Source organism: Ochotona princeps, chromosome 6 (assembly GCF_030435755.1).
Source record: "Ochotona princeps isolate mOchPri1 chromosome 6, mOchPri1.hap1, whole genome shotgun sequence".
In the NCBI taxonomy this organism is placed as follows: Eukaryota; Metazoa; Chordata; class Mammalia; order Lagomorpha; family Ochotonidae; genus Ochotona; species Ochotona princeps.
The window spans coordinates 63625568-63646453 of record NC_080837.1 but is presented as its reverse complement, the minus strand read 5'-3'; the positions used below and the strand labels follow the sequence as shown (position 1 = coordinate 63646453).

At 38.9% G+C, this 20886-nt stretch overlaps 1 protein-coding gene across 1 annotated transcript in view; it reads right to left on the bottom strand.

The window, feature by feature from the left end:
* Positions 1-20886, bottom strand: part of FANCM (FA complementation group M) — a 54556-nt gene that overhangs the window by 10048 nt on the left and 23622 nt on the right. The window contains exons 12-20 of the mRNA XM_058666385.1: positions 16946-17103; positions 15362-15517; positions 12240-14115; positions 8823-8914; positions 8649-8717; positions 8202-8330; positions 5554-5710; positions 2215-2321; positions 1087-1628 (exon numbers count right to left, since the gene is read on the bottom strand). Coding sequence (XP_058522368.1) covers positions 1087-1628; positions 2215-2321; positions 5554-5710; positions 8202-8330; positions 8649-8717; positions 8823-8914; positions 12240-14115; positions 15362-15517; positions 16946-17103 — 3286 coding nt within the window. The remainder of the gene's footprint in view (positions 1-1086; positions 1629-2214; positions 2322-5553; positions 5711-8201; positions 8331-8648; positions 8718-8822; positions 8915-12239; positions 14116-15361; positions 15518-16945; positions 17104-20886) is intronic.

The window sequence follows — 20886 nt, the reverse complement described above, 5'->3', positions numbered from 1 at the left end:
TAAATAGCAGAATGATGGACTTACGACTGCTTATGAAGGACTATACTATTGTAATAATATGGAGAATATCCGTGCTGGGGAGGAAATTTGAAGAGAGGGTGAAGGAAATCCCATAGCCTATGGAATCGTATCATAAAATTAAAATAGAAGAAAAAAAGATACATTCATTTTCTTTGGAAAAGCAGATTAGACTTACAGAGAAGGAAAGACAGAGAGAAAGATCTTCTGTCCACTGGTTCACTCTCCAAATGGCTGCAACAGCCGGAACTGAGCCAATCTGAAGCCAGGAGCCAGGAGCTCTTCCAGGTCTCCCACACAGGTGCAGAGTCCCAAGGCTCTGGCCTGTCCTAGACTGCTTTCCTAGGCCACAAGCAGGGAGTTGGATGGGAAGAGGGGCTGCCAGGATATGAACTGGCACCCTTATGGGATCCCAGCACTTGCAAGGTAGCATTTAGCCACTGAACTATTGCACCAGGCCAAAATAATACACAATTTTGTCAAATCAGAAAAAAAAAAATTTACTCTTAAAAATATTGTTTTAATCTATCCTTAAATAATAAAGAATTGAATCGCTGGTTATAGTTAAGGGGTTCCTTTTACCATGACTTTAACTGCTCTTGAGCAAAATTAATGTAAGTATCAGTTTGATAGGGAAAAGGTGAAACTGTACTTAGCAGCCACTGAAACAAACTTGAAATGAGATACCCCCAGACTCCCTGCGCACACACAGATGGGTTACTTACTTGAAGCCTCTTGAGGAGAAGTTGTATCTGTCTCTATTCTTTTAATAAAATGATCAGTTTTTTGTATACATTGTTATTCTTAAAACTATTAACACATTTGAAAAATTGAAACCTATCTGGGCATTCTATAAACTACCCATACAGGTTAGTATACTGTCTTCTGATATGAAAAAAGTTTTGTTTTTGTTTTTGTTTTTGGTTTGTTGTGGGGTTTTTTTTGTTTGTCTGCTAATTTTTCTTTGATCTAGTTATTGAACACAAACAAACAGGAAAGAACAAACCAAACACAGCTTGCAGTAAACATCGAAAGCCTTTTTTGTATGATTTGATCCATACCTGAAACTGAAGTGGAGGCTTTCTACGGTCTTTCTGGTAGTCAGTGGTAGCAAATAATGACGAGGCGGACGCAGGTTGGTTGTGTTTCTCAGGGGTGCTCCAGACTTCAGAAGGCGGACCCATTAGACTCAGTGCTGCCTGTGACCTCTGATCCCATCCTTGAGTCACCGCTGCCTCAGGGCGGTCCTTGGGCTTCAGGGGAGACTCACAAGGCACTGACTTCCAGCAAGTCTCCTCCGGTTTGTTCCTGCTGACCACAACAGCGGAGTCCTTGTTATCTTTTACGGTGTCTTCCTCTGCACTTGAATCATCTGGTAAAATAATTCTGGATAATTTCTTCTTTGAACCTGCCAAGTCTTGTTTCTCTCTCATTTGTTTCAGCATCACTGCTCTCCGGGTTTTGTACTTTTTACTTCCGCTGTCACAGCAGTCCTCAGTCATTAGGTTAAAATCATCACAGGTTTCTTCTTCACTTGATTCACTTTTGCAAGACTCTTCTTCACCAACACAAAAACTGTCCTCTAAATAGGTTTCATCTTGTTCAGGAATCTACAACAAGAACAGAAAAGCATCTTAAATTTCATTCACATAACCAGCAGGCAATTTAAACATTGTTTCAAGCACATGACATCTCAACATTTACTTCACTTTATTAATTCAGTCACCCATTCAGCAAACATATAGTGAATACATTCTTTATGGTGGAAAACGGGAAGGTTGGGGATGCAGAGAAAGAATGATTTGCTCTAGAATATTCAAACAGCTAGAAGATGACAACAGACGTTCCCAGGGCGTGTCGGGAGAGTGGTCATTGCTCCGCCAGCTGTGCAGCAGGACGGAGCACAAAGCCTCAGAACTGCCCGTTCTAGTCCCAGCTCTCCTGGGGCATGTCAACCACAAGACCCTCAGCAGAAGAAATTTTCAATTATATTGCAGCTAGCTCAAAATAAAGAAAAGAAAATTTGATCAAACTAGGGTTAAAGAAATTTTGAAAATTTCCATCCAGCTTCCTGTTACTGGACAGGTATTATCTGACATGGCTCTGCAGGTGCAGAGAGAAAAATGAAGATTTTAATAACAGGAAAATATTTCAATATCACTATTGGAAAATTCTCCATATTCACACTGCTCATACCTGCGAGAAGATGTTGATATTATTATGTTTCTTATGGACCATTTTGTACTTATTGCTTAGCAATGGACTCTGTAAAGATTTCATATAAACACCTCTCATTTCAGAATCTGAAAAATAAAAGAGTTCAAGATAAAGAAGGACTGACCAGGTATGCAGCTGTGCATATTCCAAAATTACATGATTCAAACCTTAGGAAATATTTCACACAAATAAACAATACCAAAACCTTATCTAAGAACAATTACTCAAGGGCCTGGTGCGGTATCCTAGTGTCTAAAGTCTTTGCCTTGCATACACAAGGATCCCATATGGACGCCGGTTCTAATCCCGGTAGTCCCGCTTCCCATCCAGCTTCCTGCCTGAGGCCTGGGAAAGCAGTCGAGGACGGTCCAAAGCTTTGGGACCCTAAACCCATGTGGGAGACCCAGAAGAGTCTCCTGGCTACTCACTTTCGACTAGCTCAGCTCCAGATGTTGCGGCCACTTGGGGAGTGAATCAGTGGACAGAACATCTTTCTGTCTCTCTCTCTCTCTGTAAATCTGCCTTTCCAATAAAATAAATAAATATTTTAAAAATTTAGAAAAATTACTCAAACCTGTAATGTTAGGAACCTTTAGGAACAGATCAATTAGGGCAATCACAGACAACTTATTTCACTGTGCTCCTTTAGCTATCTCTCTGGTTGAAAATAAGAATTAGGACTCTGTTTTCTATTAAAAAGAAGCATATATAGGTTGCCATCTTAAACAGGCAGATTCCTAGAATTGTATCTGACTGATGGAAGTATTCAAAACAAAACATAAGAAATCAGAGTAGAAAAAGGAAACACATGCTAACATCAAAAGACACAGTCAAAAGTATGCATCTCATAATCTTTAGTCAAGCAAAAATCGAGAAAAGTATCCCGATCATTTTAAAGGCTGCAACAGAAACTTAAGAAATGACGCCTGAGAAGCTGGCATTAAGGCATAACACGTTAAGACACCACCTGCAGTGCCAGCACCCTCCTACGAGCACTGGTTCCGATCCAGCTTCCTGTTAATGTACCCGGGAAAGCAGCAGGGGGTTGCAAAACTGCTTGGGCTCCTGCACCCACGTGGGGGACCTGGAAACAGTCCCAGAGAATGAACCAGGGAATGGAATATTTCTCTCTCACTGGATGGAATATTTGTCTTTCTCTTTTTCTCTCTCTCACCTTCCCTTCCTCCTTTGTCTCCTTTGTCTTTAACTCTTTCACATTAACGAACAACAACGAAAAAAAGACATAAAAGATAATGTAAGTTCTGAAGCGCTGTTGTCTTAGGCTTTGGAATCACATGTATTTTACACTCAGCTGGAGTGCCTAGGCTGGAGCACCAGCATCCGCTCAGTGTGTGCTCTCTTGTGGGAGTCTGCGGGAGGTGAGGACAGCCCCTCACACGGCAGGCCTGGCCTCCCTGTCCACGCCGTGCCTTCAGCCTGGCCCACCCCTGACTGGTGCTGACATCTGGGGAGTTAACCAGGAGACAGGCGAGCTTGAGCGATACACTTGGTGCTTTCCAGACAAATCGAGTCAGTACAACTTTCAATACGTAGACACAATGGAGATTCAGATCCCTCCACGGAAACCACTCTGGGCAATGCCATCCTGCTGCTGCTCAGCCCACTGACTTCTGTCTTCTGTGCTGTGAGCATCGTGTGTCCAGCCAGAACCTGACCTGTCTTACTTTCCTCAGCGCTGCCATCTTTGTCAGTGATTGCCAGAAGTTCCTTTGGCGGATGACCTGGCGGCTCAGCAGCTGACCTTATTTCCTTCTTAGTTCTTCTCCCTCATTCCAATCTTTCTTTCAGCTATTTTTTTTAATCCTTTGAAAAAAAATTCTTTATTAAGAAGTCAGATATATAGACAGGAGAAGGCAGAGAGAGAGAAAGATCAACCATCTACTGACTCAATCCCCACATGGCTGCAGTGGCTGGAGCTGAGCCGATCTGAAGCCAGGAGCCAGGAGCCTCTTTCAGGTCTCCCACGTGGGTGCAGGGTCCCAAGGCTTTGGGCTGGCCTTGACTGCTTTCTCAGGCCACAAGCAAGGAGCTGGATGGGAAGCGGGGCTGCTAGGATTAGAACTGGCACCCATAAGGGATCCCTGCACGTGCAAGGTGAGAACTTTCAGCCACTAGGCTACCATGACAGGCCCTTTCAGTTAATTTTTAACTTAGATCTCTTTGAGCATTATTTGAAGATAAGATTTTCTAAAAAGTTTTCCTAACTTGCCAAAAATTTTTTTAAAGATTAGTTTTTTTTTATTATTGCAAAGTCAGATATACACAGTGAGGAGGAGAGACAGAGAGATACATCATCCGTCCGATGATTTATTCCCTAAGTGACCACAACAGCCGGTGCTGCACCAATCCAAAGCCAGGAGCCAGGAGCTCTTCTGGTCTCCCACGTGGGTGCAGGGTCTCAAGGCTTTGGGCCGTCCTTGACTGCTTTCCCAGGCCACAAGCAGGGAGCTGGATGGGAAGAGGGGCTTTCGGGATTAGAACCGGCGCCCATATGGGATCCCAGTGTGTTCAAGGCAAGGACTTTAGCTGCTAGGCCACTGTGCTGGACCCAAAACATTTTTTTAAATGTTATTTTTTGGATATCTCTCCCGGGTGGCAGGGTACTAGGCACTTGGACCTCCATTGTTTTCCTAAATACATCACCAGGGAGCCCAACTGGAAGAGGAACAGCAGGTACCAAAGCAGGTGCTTGGATATGGGTTACTGGCATTACAGGCAGCAGCTTAATGCACAACACCACAATGGCAGCCAGAAAATCCCGTACGTTCAGCTTTGAATCTCTGGTTTTACAAATAAATCCACAAACTTTTCTTTTTGTAGTCTTTGATCAAATGACACCTTCTTGTGCTTTATTTAAAATTGCAAATTACCCACTATTAATATCCCAAACCCAGCCACTCCTAATCCTGTTCCTTAGTGCTCAATTTTTTCACTTTTCTGTAATCTTTACAATATAATAAATAACTTAGGGAGTTCAATGTAGCATCAGCCTCTTTCATTTGAATTTAAGCTTCTTAAGGAGGAATTTTTGCACATGTGTCACTACCATCCCTTTTTCAAGTGACTTGCACACCACTGGACACAGAGCAGTCCTCAACACTTGGTAATGAGCATTTTGCATTTGAGATACCCAAGTCAATCAGCAGGGAAACATTAAATTAGCAGAAACATAGAAACCACACGTGCAGGAAAGTATAACAGAATTTGAGTGAAAAAAAAAAAAACAGTTAAATTATTGAGTAAAACCACATCAGAAACACTGAACAAAATGTCTAAAGGCATCATTATAATACTTACCATTTACAGCCTGTGAAAGTTGAATCTCATCATTTATGAAATCACGTAATGAGGAATCCTGTTCATTTTCTGACTCATCATTTTCATCTGATGAAACATAGTGTGCATCTTCCTCAGAAAGTTCTGCTTCATCATCTAAAAACTTCCTGGCTAGATGCTAAGACAAAGTAGAGAGCATGAGGATGGCTTGAGAAAATAATTTTCATTCACAACTGGAAATGGATTTCTCAAACTGTTTGTAACAGTTTCTCTTATGTTTGTAACATAAGAAAGAAGCTAGAAAACAGTAGGAATTGAAGTTTACTTAAAAAAATTTCTTCCAATGATTCTAAGTAAAATAATAATATGCAAGTCAGCATGCCTGTGGCTAAATGTTCACTAATTATCATAAATACTCTGGGGCTAATTAATTTGTGCCTGGAAAAACATCTTACCACAGGACTGTCAAAGAAAGAAAATGCCCTGAGAATATACTAAATGGGAATAAAATAATGTAAGGAATATAGAGCAAAAACTAAATTTACAATTCTGTCTCCATATTTGTGTCCATTTGAACCATAAATTCTCAGTACTCTTAAATATCCTAATTTAACTACCCAGAATATAATATTGCAAGGTATGGTATCAAAACATAAAGAGAAACCTGCTGGGGTCCATGCAGTGGGTGTGCACGACACGAAGGTGTGAAGAGAACAGCCCCCTGTTGGCAAGGCCGCCAGGACCTTCCAGCTGTGTGCCAGGGCCTGGCAGATGTCTCTCCAACCAGCCCAATGCAGTTTCACCCCCTTAACATGGACACCCACCCACCCCGCTAAGACTTCTGTAATCTATCCAGACACTGTCGTTTGCTCTTGTGAGACGGTTTTTGCAACCGATGTGAGCCTGGGGGGTCGATGTTGCTGATAACGTCTTGGTGAGTGGGCCTTTAACAATTTACACACAGCCATACAATTAAGCCCATGCCATTTTTGGAAACCTTATTGTGTGCCTACCCATTGCCCCGGAATCTGGCCCAGTCATGTAGCATGCCTTCTGGGAAATGGCTTGATAAGTACCCTAAAAATTAATGAAAGTGATGGGAGTATGAGCTGAAGCTGCTATGGCAATAAACATAGTTACTGTGATCTTTTTTTTTTTAAAGATTTATTTATTTTATTACAAAGTCAGATATACAGAGAGGAGGAGACACAGAGAGGAAGATCTTCCATCCGATGTTTCACTCCCCAAGTGAGCCGCAACGGCCGGTGCACACCGATCCAAAGCCGGGAACCTGGAACCTCTTCCAGGTCTCCCACACGGGTGCAGGGTTCCAATGCATTGGGCCGTCCTCAACTGCCTTCCCAGGCCACAGGCAGGGAGCTGGATGGGAAGTGCAGCTGCTGGGATTAGAACCGGCGCCCATGTGGGATCCCGGGGCGTTCAAGGCGAGGACTTTAGCTGCCAGGCCATGCTGCCGGGCCCCGTTACTGTGATCTTAAAGGTTAGACTCTCCTTGCAGTTCTTTGGAATACAGAAAATGTATGTTTTAACTGCTTTTATAATTTTTTGGCTAGAGTAATGATAGGGTGCTTTTATTAATATCATAGAAATATGCTTTTAATTATTGTTTGTTTATGGGGTTGTAGAGCCTGTAGTTGTAGGGGGATTTAATATTTGAAACTTTTGCCTTGGATCTTTGTTGTTTTTTCCCTTAGGATATATTTTTCTTCTTAAGTGATAGATAAGTGATAAAAACAGAAATGTAGTAGGGATGTATTACTGATTAGTAGGTAACTGGATGTGCTGTGGCCTTGGAGTCCTGGCTGTAGCCCAGTGGCTTCTACTGCAAAATGAATAATGGCTTGCTTTGAAGAAACTGATTATAGTAACTTACAATTTTCGTTAAGAGCACCTGGTTGACCATGAGGTAAACAATTAATTAATTGGGGCCCAGCGGCATGGCCTAGTGGCTAAAGTCCTCTCCCTGAACGCCCCGGGATCCCATATGGGCGCCGGTTCTAATCCCAGCAGCTCCACTTCCCATCCAGCTCCCTGCCTGTGGCCTGGGAAGGCAGTTGAGGACGGCCCAATGCATTGGAACCCTGCACCCGCGTGGGAGACCCGGAACAGGTTCCAGGTTCCAGGTTCCCGGCTTTGGATCGGCGCGCATCGGCCCGTTGCAGCTCACTTGGGGAGTGAATCATCGGATGGAAGATCTTCCTCTCTGTCTCTCCTCCTCTCTGTATATCTGGCTGTAATAAAATGAATAAATCTTTAAAAAAAAAAAACAATTAATTAATTGAACATCTGTGCATGCTGGCTTGGTCATGAAGTTAAAAATAGAACAATCAAACATGTGTGCAGAGGCTTGTGATGTGTCTGAGTAAATAACAAGCCCAGCTTCTGGAGCTGTTGATTGAGGGCCCCAAGTGACAGCGTCTGTGTCTCTTCTTTTCGCCAACTCCCCACACCCTTCCCAAGCTCCAAACTCGACTGGAGCTGGCCTCCACCAGAAACCCAACTGTCACGTCTTTACATTTTAATTCATTAGTTAAAATGAAATTGGTATAGAAGTCCTTCCAAAAGCTTAAGTATTTTCTTAAAAATATGTTGATGTAACTAATGACCTTCAATATATGTATATATTAAAGACACAACAACAAAATTACCCTTAGGTTACGCCGTTTCGTTTTGATCTTAACACCTCTGCTAGTTTTCCTGTTACAATCCACGAAGTCTTCCGAATGTGAATGTGGCTCCTGAGAATTCTCACCCTCATCACTGGATGAAAACTCTAACTGTAATAATTAATACAATTCTTATATTAGAAAATATTTGGCCTAATATTTACTTCTTGAATAAATAGACTGCTTTCACAGCTCACAACTATGTTATAAATGTTTAACACAAAAGAATTCAAAAGCTAACCAGCCAGACAATACTAAATTAGGTAATACTAGTACTAATATATTTTCATTCTTTTTAGTGTCCCATCAAATACAGTCATACCTCACAGTAAGTTTATTTCTGAAAACATAAGATAGAAATTCCTACCCTATATGATCACCTGTGTGCGTATTTTGCTTGTGAATTCACCCCAAGCACCCGGCACTCACCCTGGTTACAGGAGCCCTGCGTTTCCTTACAGCATGAAGTGGAGAATCACCTTCATTACTTTTTGGATCCTACATCAATTAAATCAATGGATAAAGAGACAACACGTTCAGATATTAGTATAATTTTGTGATAGCCACAATAATAGAAGTCTTTTATATCACAGAAAAACTTACCTCAGGAGATTTTAAAACATTTATTTTTGGTCTTTTACTTTTTCTTATGAAAACATCATCTTCACTTTCATTACTTGTAGATAATCGTCCATCTATAATTTTATTACAAAAATGAACTTTGTCAATAAATGTAAGTTTAGCCAATATTAACAACTTATTTTATTGGTGACTACAATAAATGTTTCTTGTGGCCGGGCCAGCACTCTGGCACAGAAGTTGACCCACGGCTTACAATGGCAGCATCAGACATCGAGCACTGGCTCTTTTCTTTTAAAAACATGATTTTTTTTTGAAAAGATTCATTTATTTATTTGAAAATCAGAGTAATAACTAATAACAATTGTCTTGGCAGAAACCTGACAGGTCAGAAATTTGGCATGATATGTTCAAAGTCTTGAAAGAAAAAAAAATCTTCCAACCAAGATTACATCCTGCAAAGTGAAGGAAAAATAAGGTTTTTCCTAGATAGGCAAAAGCAGACTCACCTAGACAACCCATGCAAGACGTTCTGCAGGAAATTGCACGTTAGACGTAAGCAATGTGAAAACACATGACACCACCAACCTCAGTAACAGAGCAGGCAGAGTCAGTATCAACAAAAGGGCAGGTGGGAGTTCTTGTCTACTAATTCTAACCGGGAATGTAAATGATACATTCTCAAGCCAAAATACTTCTACCATCTACATGAATAGAAATATTTCACATGATACCTAAAAGAAATTCACTTAAGAAAGATACACAAAAATTGAAAGTGAAGGGCTAGAAAAAGATGCAGCAGGCAAACAGAAATCAAAGATGAGCAGGAGCTAATTATCCTCATATCATTAGGACAGATTATTTTGAAGAAGGGCTGAATTTAACAAGAGGACACAGCAAATGTATTGTCCCATACATAAATCAATCAACATATATATAGCAAAAATATAGCAAAAATATTAAAATGATTATATGATGAATATTTAATAAATGCATGTGCATATGTATACATATGTGTGTATGTATACGTGTGTATATACTTAAAATGACTCAGATATATACAGAAAACTGTTCCGCCATAAGGGAGAGCAAGACTCCAATGAATACTAGCATCTGACTTGAGCACTGCACGTTCTTCAACGCACAAATCATGCAGACTGAAAATCAACAGAGAAATCAGGTGAAACATACAATCAAGCTAACAGACCTAAAAGATAGCTACAGAACATTATTTATCTCATTAGCATATCTAGGTAGACTGTATTAGGCCACAAATCAAGTCTCAGCAAATTTCAAGACATTTCAACTCTGCCATCTACTTAGATCTCAAAGGACTGCCACTAGAAATGAACAACAGCAAGAGCAGCAACGGGACACTTACAGACACATCAAGAGTGAACAGCTACTGAACAATCAGTGTGTCACCGAAGAAAGAGAAATATCTGTCTTGAAATAAAAGAATATGAAACTACAGCACATCAAAATCCGTGGGGTACGACAAATAAAAGGGAAGTTCATAGCATTAAGCACTTACATTTAAAAACCAGAAACGTCTCTAATTACCTAATGACACATCACAAGCATTTAGAAAAGCCAGAATCAAACAAATCCTAAATCACCTACCACGAGGCAAGAATAGGTAAATATTAGAAACAAAGAAACTGAAACTAATATGTATATATAATAAGCAAAATAAAAAGCTATTTTGGGGGGTTAAAAAAAACCCTCTTAGCCAAACTAACAAAGGAGAGGGAAAACAACCAACCAAAACCCCAAGGAATCATTAAGCTAAGCTAAGCAACTCCTGAGTTCCCAACTTACAGAAACTGTGAAATATTATTTTTAGTAACTGACTTATGGTAAAAGAACGAACAGTTTGTTATATAGAAACTGATAACACAAACCCTCAAAGTAAACTTCTCTTCATACTTTGAATGATTAAAGCATCTAATCATGCAGATAAATTTAAATGATTCTTTTCTGACAGTATCATATAACCCAACTGTTTACTTCCTAGATTTACGATAGAGGTATGGAAGCCAATTTGAAGGCTCCTAGGAAACACACACTAAGTAAAAACATATATGCTGTACACAACCCAAACAGTGCAGTAGAGTCACATTTCGAAAATCAAACATTCCCAAACTTCATTAAAATATGGTTTCATTTTTAAAAGATTATTCACAAATCATGCCCTCAGCAATGAGAATAACATGATAAAGGAAATTAATAACAACAGAAACTCATTATAACCTACAACTGCTTTTTGTGCTCAGCCATAACAAGTGAAATTCATAAATGGTCTGCTAAAATAATCTATAGATGGATCCACACATATCAAGGACGGCAGGTGTGGCTAGCTTCCCAATCTCAGCATAGCTATCCAGCAGTGGGGGCAGCACAGAGATGTGCTCAGCTTCATAAAGACACAAAACAGAGGGCCCAGTGCAGTGGCCTAGCAGCTAAAGCCCTTGCCTTCAACGCGCCAGGATCCCATATGAACGCTGGTTCTAATCCCGGCAGCCCGCTTCCCATCCAGCTGCCTGCTTATGGCCTGGGAAAGCAGTGGAGGACGGCCCAAAGCTTTGGGACCCTGCACTCACATGGGAGACCCGGAAGAGGCTCCTGGCTCCTGGCTTCTGATTGGCTCAGCTCCAGCCATTGCAGCTGCTTAGGGAGTGAATCACTGGACGGAAGATATATCTCTCTGTCTCTCCTCTCCGTAAACCTGCCTTTCCAATTAAAAAAAAAAACCAAAAAACAGAGTGCTGAGTTCTCCAGTAATTCCCTGGATCTTGTAGTTTTTCTCTAACAGTGAAGTTAGATCCAGAGACTTTTTGGATCTTCTGTGATAACAGTCTCATCCATCCAGATTGTCTTATATTTCACATATTCCACTACACAAATCCTCTGCTTCAAACTTTGCTACCCCACCGATCTTACGCTTTCCTTATTTTCCTTTCATTTATCATTGTATAACACTCAAATTCTCTACAATTTTCAGGGCATCCAAATCATAAATACTCCTTAAAAGCCAAAAGAAAATATACACCATATTTCCAATCTAATCTACCACCTGCAAAAGTTCTTAATAGTTTTTAATATCTTATTCCTTCACTTATGTTCACAATTTACTGGCATTTTTCAATTCTAAACGTCACATAATTGTTTGGGTTTTACCACAGCTAAGGCTCTTACACTTCTTTGTATAATTCCTAGTGTCTAGCATAACACATTTCCCATCACATGCACACTGTAAATAAATGTATATAAAACTTATATCAGCGAGCATCATGCTAACAAAAATACACATGAATTATACAATATTTATATGTTTGTGTATTGCACCCATATACTGAGAAAAAAGATTGGAAAATTAGAGAAGTATTCCTACTATAATTATTTAGAAGGAATGATGATTGTACAACTACAATATCTTACCTTTAGTAGAACGACAGGATTGATGCAGACAAATTTGATCAGTGCTTTTAGCTTTTTCTAGCGAAAATTCTAAATCATCTAAAGTCGAATTCAATGTTTCTTCGAAACTTTGAAAGTTTACTTTATTAGAATCTTGCATTTCCTTTCTTCTCTTAGAAAATGAGTTCAGTGTGCTTGATTCAGCAAGTGGCGTACTCATAACTTTTTTTCCTACTGGCGAAGAAAATCGGGAGAAACCAGGAGCTAAAAACTCCCTATTTCCTGTTGCACTCCGTGGAAAAGGTTGCAAATTTGTAGTTTGCACATCTTCATTTGGTGGGAATGGAATAAATCCAGTTGTAAAGTTCTCAACATACCCTCTTGATTGATGTGAAACATAAGTTGCATTGCTTCTTTCTCTACCATATATACATGTTCCAGATACTTCCAGAAGTCTATTGTTATTTGTTGTTGATTCATGCTCTGATATCCCATCATCAGAATCTGAACTACAAAATCCCAAATCAAAGGTAACAGAAAACAAGTCCCTAGAACAATCAAAAGCATCTTCATTGCTCTTCACTGCTTCTTCCTGTACCGCTCTCAAATCTTCATGAGACTTACAGCTATTAGTATCAGAAATGATTTGATCTTGGGGTTCAGAATTATTATCTAGCAAAAGTTCATCGGAAATTAAGAATTGAGAGACTGGAGCCATTTCACTGACAGCAGTTTTGTCTGACAAACAAATAGATTTGCATTTATTTTTCAAGGGAGAATATTTTACATCACTAAACTCATCATCATCATCTTCAAATAATAGTAAGCTCTCATCATGAATAGTGAATGATACTGAGATGTCATTATTATCAATATCAAGATTATTTTCTGTAACTAAGTTCTTTGCTGGTTCCATGAGTATTTGAACATGATTGCTAGGGAGTAAACTTTCATCTTGACTATCTTTATTTACTTTATCATCACAATCATACAGGCGAGGTACATCAGAAACTTTATCATTGGTTGTACCATAAAGGTTATTTTTTTCAGGACTGCAAAATTTATGTGAGTTCAAATCCAAATTCTGTTGAGAATTTACAGTTGACTGTGACATCAAACAAATGGATTTATCAGTTTGTACATGTTCTCCATAGGGTAAGGTAGAAGTGTCAAGTGCAAACTCCTTAGAAATTTCACATTCCAGGTCTGACAGTGAACTCACAGGAGGAGGAGAATGAGACAAAAATTTCTCTACGTTAGCTACTATCTCTTTCATCAATGAATGATTATTATAAAATTGATCATCTGTACTAGTTACACAAAATTCTTCTTCAAATGGAAGAATCAAGTTAGACGAAATGGACTTCTCATCATTGAAGCTGTTATAACCAGAATCTAAAACGTTTACAGCTAATGAGCCAGGAGATTTATTCATCAACTGAGCCTCTGTTAATGAGTCACACAACTGATTAACCACATTTTCATTGCTAGTGTGTGTGGTGACCATTTCTTCTGTAGCTGGTGTCTTTTTATCATTCTCTAGGTCTAACTGAACATTCTTTTCCACAGAATTTCTGTCAGTAGCTAAAGAATCTATAACATCATCATCTTCTTTGTTAGGCTGATCTTTTTCTATTTCTTTAGAAGCATTTTTCCTTAGAGAACTTCTAGTATGCTTGTTGCAAGTTAGCTTAAAAATGTCAGCATACTCTTCAGCAGATTCTGTTGCTGGCAATGAACTGTCTTTATTTATACTCTTTGTAAAAGTAGATTTCTTGTGAGTGGTAAAGGTGTCACTGGCAAGATTAGTGTATTCCTTCCGGGAAGCACTAGATGCGGAGCTAACATCTTCCATATGTAAATGAGATTTAATGTCCAATTCATAGCTGCATTCTCCCTGCAAATAAGCGAATGAAAGTCATAGAAAAACAAACAAAAAATTTAAGGAGAGTTGCATCCTACACTAAAATACATTACAAAATACTTTATTAAAAAATGAAACCAATATTCAAAAGTTTCCTATATCATAACATTTTTCTAAGTCAAATGTAATATGTGTTACCACTACTGTGATATCATATGTTAAACCATTTTTTTGTATCTTTATTACTTAACACTCAGAAGACCCATAATAATGGTCAATAGGAAACACATTTAATGAATACACAAGAATATAAATTCTGAGAAGTTTAAATTCTACCAAATAAATGAACAATTCTAATTCCTAAAAATAGATACTAAATTAGTGTATTTCATGCAGAATACATGCACAGGATGAATCTATTCTCTTGATGGCATTAACTAGGTATAATTCTTTTTTTTTTTTTTAAAGATTTATTTTATTTTCATTACAAAGTCAGATATACTGAGAGGAGGAGAGACAGAGAGGAAGTGGAGCTGCCGGGATTAGAACCAGAGGCCATATGGGATCAAGGCGAGGACCTTAGCCACTAGGCCACGCTGCCGAGCCCAACTAGGTATAATTCTTATAACCTCTGAAATAATGATACCTGTGTCTAGTAGGCTACAGTCCTCAATCTGCAAGTCACCAATCAAGAACTCTTAAGATGATTTTTCTTTATTTCTCTTTTTAAAAAAATTTATTTTGTTCTACTTGAAAGGCAGAGAGAGAGAGAGAGAGAGAGAGAGAGAGAGAAAGACAAAGAAATATCTTCCATCCACTGGTTCATTTTCTAAATTGCAACAGGAACCAGAACTGGACTCATCAAAACCCAAGTGCCTGAAGTTTTTCTAGGTCCCCTAGCTGAGTGCAGGGGCCCAAACACATGGGCTGTTTGTTTTTTTTTTTTTTTTTAAGATTTATTTTCTTTCCATTACAAAGTCAGATATACTGAGAGGAGGAGACAGAGAGGAAGTGGAGCTGCCGGGATTAGAACCAGCAGCCATATGGGATCAAGGCGAGGACCTTAGCCACTAGGCCACGCTGCTGAGCCCACATGGGCTGTTTTCCAATGCTTTCCCAGGCACACTAGCAGGGTGCTGGACTGGAAGTAGAGCAGCCAGGACTTGAACTGGAGCCCATAAGGGATAAGGACATTGCAGGCCGAGGCTGCTACACCAAGGTGCTGGGCCCAGGGTGAATTTTCATCATGCTAGCAAGAAAAAGTTCCCAAAACTCTTACCTCTTCATGTCTCAGTTTTTCAATCATTTGCATAATATTTACAAAATGGTGACATCGATCTGAATGGTCCACTCGGAATGTAGGAAAAGGATGGTCTTGCCACACTCCCCATTCAGAGAGAGACAGGTGATGAACTCCTGCAGTTGGTTCTTCAGCCTGAAAAAGGAAACAGAATACAGCGGCTATGCATATCCACTGCACTTTCACAGACTGATCTTCAGAAAATAACACTTCACACAGAGATGTCAGCCTCAAATAACTAATTAGAACTCATTTAGATAGTGTCAAACAAAAATCTCAAGAGAACAAAAGAAATAATCTCATTGGATTTTAAAATATAAATAAAAATGTATTTACAGTTAAAAAGATCTGCTATGTAAGTTACAACCTGACCATAATCCCATTTACTTAAATACATGTTAAGATCAAATAGATAAGAAAATGTGTTTGGTTTCAAAACTACTAGTTTGCTAGATTGATGACCTACAATTTAATAAGGAAGTACTCCTTATTATCAGTGAAGAATCAGAGTATAAGGTGTAAAAGCACTCTTCATACTCAGTGATATGGAGCCCAACCTCTTCAGATTGCCACCATTCTTCATTCTTTGAACCATGGAAAGCAATGAGAATTCTGCTAACAACATACTGCAGGACTTACGCATCTCATCGTGTTGTATCTCCAACTTTGTAGGCACACACGAAATCTTTGATCAGTTTGTGACTCGTTAGGTTCACTGATAACTTGTTAATAAAGAAAATAAATATCTGATCTTTGATCCTTTTTTTTTTCAAAGATATGATGATGAGGTAAATAAAATAAGAAGTGGCTAGTATAGTGAAGACCTTGGTAAGATGCACTCCTGATTTGGGGAGATAAAACCTATAATGTCCCAGGGTCTAGGTCATTAATAAGGTTTTTAGGGAACAAGTTGTCAGAGGCATGCTAGATACGCCCTCCAAAATAAGACAATTACTACATCTTCTGCCCCTGCCACAAAGAAGGAATAGTGCCTGGTAGGTTTCTTTGGGTTCTTGAGGAATCATTCAATACCAATGAAACATGCTCAGTATTCACATGCTGAGGTCTAAATGTGTTTCCCAGATGCCTAGGTTGAAATCCTCAGGCTTGATGGTTTTAAGTAGTTCCTGAGAGGCGGGCAGAGCAGTCACAGTTGGGACTAGTGCCTGGAGAGCCAGCTCATCCCTTTGCCAGCTGAGGACAGCCCAAAGCAACACTTCCAAGGGAGAAGAAAGCTGCACCTCAGCTGACGCTGGATCTGCCCAGCCTGACCTCAGAATTTCCAGAACTAGGAAAAATACAGCTCTCTGTGTATTTAAACACATAATAACACCAAGTTTAGGTTTTTAATTATAATTTTGAACTAAAAACGTCTACATACTAATTTTGAACTAAAAACGTCTACATTGGAAGTCTCACAAACTTAACAGTTTCATGATCCTTTTTTAAACTGCATTCTTAATTTTTGAAGTAACGTGACATTACAGTTGTAGCCATCTTTCATTCTTCTCAAAGGTATGACCCAACCATTATAAAGAACACTTGAAAACATGTTCAACTCACTGGTCTATTTTCCTCATCTTGCAAAGACAGAAACTGAACTTGAGGCAATCTTATCTCTTTAATTTTATCACTGTCCCTTAATCTATAGAGTCTGTCCCATAATTTGAATTCTTCTTCCGATAAGAACCAATCTTTCTTTGAGTTACTCTGCTTTTTTCCTGTCAAAATGAAAAATAAAACAACAAAAAGGAAGTTAAAAATCTGCAGGGAAAATACAAAATACACACTATCAACTCAAACTCTACTTCTTATGCCTACTCACCTCGGTGGATCTAAATGGTCCTCTTTCCTAAACTAGCATTCTTCACATAAAACCACTGCGCTCCGCACCTGCTTCTTGTCAGACTTCTGAAACTTCTCTCTCTTCGTGCAAGTACCCTTCTGTCTAGGAGCTAATTTTCACAGATTTCAAAGATTTCATTCACCGAACAGAGCCAGGTAGCTAGTCTCTTAGTACTGGCTTTTTTTAACTCTCCATTTTGTTGCCTAAGATCTGACACAAACAAGAGCAAGATAATTTACAAAGGAAAACTAACACTATGATTCTATCATTACAGTGTTGGAAAGGTTATCAGAAGCTGAAGAAAAAAGTGCTCAAAAACTGTTCAAGACTAAGAAAAAGTGTTCTATTTTACTTTAAGGCTAGCAGGAACTGACCTTTTGCTTTTAAGAATGACATAAGAGACTTTGTGCTTGTTTATGTATATATATGTAAACTCTTTCTGGCTGTACTATCGGTGTAAAGGAAAATAATCAGGGGCTAGTACAGTGGAATAATGGGTAACGTCACCACCTGAAGTGCCGGCATCCCATATGAGCACTGGCTCAAGTCTTGGCTTGCTCCACTTCCAATCCAGCTTCCTGCTCTGTTAATATGACTGGGAAAGCAGTGGAGGATGGCCCAACTACAGGGGCCCTTTCCCCTACAGCAGACCCAGGAAGAAGCTCCTGGCCCCTGGCTTTGGATCAGCCCATTTCTAGCAACTGCAGGCATCTAGAGAGAAGCAGCAGATGGACAAACTCTTTTTCTCTGTCTTTCCCTGATCTATAACTTTGCCTTTCAAATAAACAATTACAATAAGTAATTTCAAATAGTGTATTTACTTTAAAAAGAAAAATAATCACCAAAATGGAAAGAAAAACTGTATAAATAAGGAATTCTGACCAATACATATGAGGATGGAAAAAAAATGTCAATGGATATTGAGTTAGTATCTGATTATCTCTGCTGTTCCCAAATAGTAAGCAAAAAGCTTTTTAAAAATGGCTTTTCCGCATGCTTCCTCATTTGTAACGTGGGCTTTGAGCTAAAGATTTCTTAGGTCTCTTTCCGATTTTAGACGCTCTAAAACGTCTGCAATAAAACTACTCGAATTTTCTAGTCACATTAAAAAAAAAAAAACACAGAAAAAAATAAGCTGAAGCCTAAGCTATACAGTAGCATGCAGAAGATTTAAACAGTGAATGAAGAGAACATATACAAAATCATAACATGGGGAGGTAATTCATGCTTTAAAAATCCAAGCAAACAGAGGGGAGAAACATATCGAAAGCAAGTATGAAGTAAATTTTCTCAATTTTTTAAAAATAATGACAAGTTACAGAATTCCAACCAATTTATGGTCCATCCTAAATACTATCACAGAAACAATTATTAATTTACATTTATTCAAGAAAAGATCACTAAACATAATTTACATTCTAGCCAAGCCTTGAAACTATTATTCATTTAAATTCAACAAACTCAAAAGACACACTCTGTTCTCATTTTAGGCAAGTGTTTGGCAAAATCTTGTGAAGACAGGTATATTCCTATCAACTGGATCTGTATTTGGTTTCTTGGGCATTAGAAAAAAGCATGGATTGATGGCTGAGTTAAGGGGAAAACATGAACAAATTCAAATACAATCAAAGCAGGTAATGAGCAGTGTATGGAACTGTAATTTGAATAAGAAAGCAAATGGGCAAGCAGTTGAACAAATTTTGGAGTGCAGTCTTTAAATGTATAAATATAAAGAACTGCTGAACAAGTAAGACAAAGATAAAAAAATGTAATTTTTTTCTTAATGTTTAGGTAAGTAGTATACCAATTATCACTTCTTTGTGTTGAAAATAACAATAAAAAAATTAATTCCCCTAACTTTTGTCAATATACCCAATAGTTAACCCAATGTATCTGTAGATTCAAACAACTTCATATGAAAAGCATACATATGTATATATAAGTATATACATGTATATGTATATATAGATAGATGAATATAGATATATATGCACTGAGTATGTTCAAGCATTTTACTTCTTTCCATTCCCTAAACAATGGGACAAAATAAATATTTACAAAGTATTTCTCTCGAATTAGGCATTAAAAGTAGGCATTAAGGGGCCTGACAATTTGGCATGGGAAGTAAAGCTGCTGCCTGTGAGGCTGGCGCAGGTTCGAGTTCCGGCTGTTCCACTTCCTGTCCAGTTTTCTCCTGGTGTACCTGGGAAGGCAGCAGAGGATGCCCAGTCCTCGGGCCCCTGCACCCACATGGGAGACCCACATGGAGCTCCAGGATTTGTCTTGGCCCAATCCTGTCTGTTAAGCTCAATTCGGGGAATCTTCAGATTCTGTGTGTCTCTTCCTTTTTTATGTAGCTCAGTCTTACAAACAAACAAACAAACAAACAAAAAAACCCACTAATCTAGGATGTAACATGTGAAGGAATTGAACATTTGCAGCCTTAAGTACCCATGGAGGGTCCTACAAGCACACGTACACAGTAACTACAGTGCAACTGCCCACTCATACTGTCTTTAGTCACCTTACTATGTGATAATTTATTCTAAATGTAATTTTATACTTACCAGCCAACCCCAGTTCATCCCTCTCTCCTCTTATCCTCTTCAGGTTCTACTAACAGCTACTCTACTCTTCAAACACATGAACTTTTTAGAATTCCACATATGCATGAGATTACGAGATAGCAGTCTTTCTAACTACATTTTTTAATCTAGAAGACAAAACTAAATCAATGGGGAAAAGGTACAAAGAAACAATTTTTTTTTTTTAACAAAAGGAGGACTCTACTATTCAGCAATGATTTGACAAGGCAATTTGTCCTCACAGAGGACTATAATTTCAACATAAATATAACAAATTTTTACTGGACATGCATTTTTTATTAAGAGTGCTGCTAGGGCCCGGTGTGGTAGCCTAGCAGCAAAGTCCTCACCTTGCTCATATGGACGCTGGTTCTAATCCCAGCTGCTCCACTTTCCATCCAGCTCTCTGCTTGTATCTAGGAAATCAGTCGATGATGGCCCAAAGCCTTGGGACCTTGCACCTGTGTGGGAGACCTGGAATAGGCTTCAAGCTCCTGGCTTTGGATCGGCTCAGCTCTGACCACTGTGGTTGCTTGGTAAGTCAGTCAATTGGTGGATGGAAGATCTTCCTCTCTCTGTCTCTCCTCTTCTCTGTATATTTCACTTTCCAAAAAAAAAAATAAAATCTAAGAAACAAAAACAAAAAACCTGCTGCTAGAAACATTGTTATTTTGGCAGGTAGCTGAACTAAATGGTCCCCAAGGTTTCTTCCAAATAAATACAAATTTCCACCCTCTACAGTTTTCCTTAAAGATTAAGTTAAATAAACATTTTGGTTTTAATTTTTATAGTATAACTATTTCAATATATTTTTTTGATCAACAAAGTCTCTGCGGCTCCTAAGGTGGAACTACTCCAGTCTCTACAGTACTTTTTTCTCACTGTCCAAACAGCCTCAACTATGTCTAACTTCCCCACTCTGGTGTAATGGTTGGGGCGGGGATATTTCCCCTCCCACCTGTACACCTTTCTAAGATTTATTTATTTTTATTGAAAAGACACATCGGATTTACAGAGAGGAAAGAGAGATAAAGATCTTCCACCTGCTGGTTCACTCCCCAAATGGCCGCAAA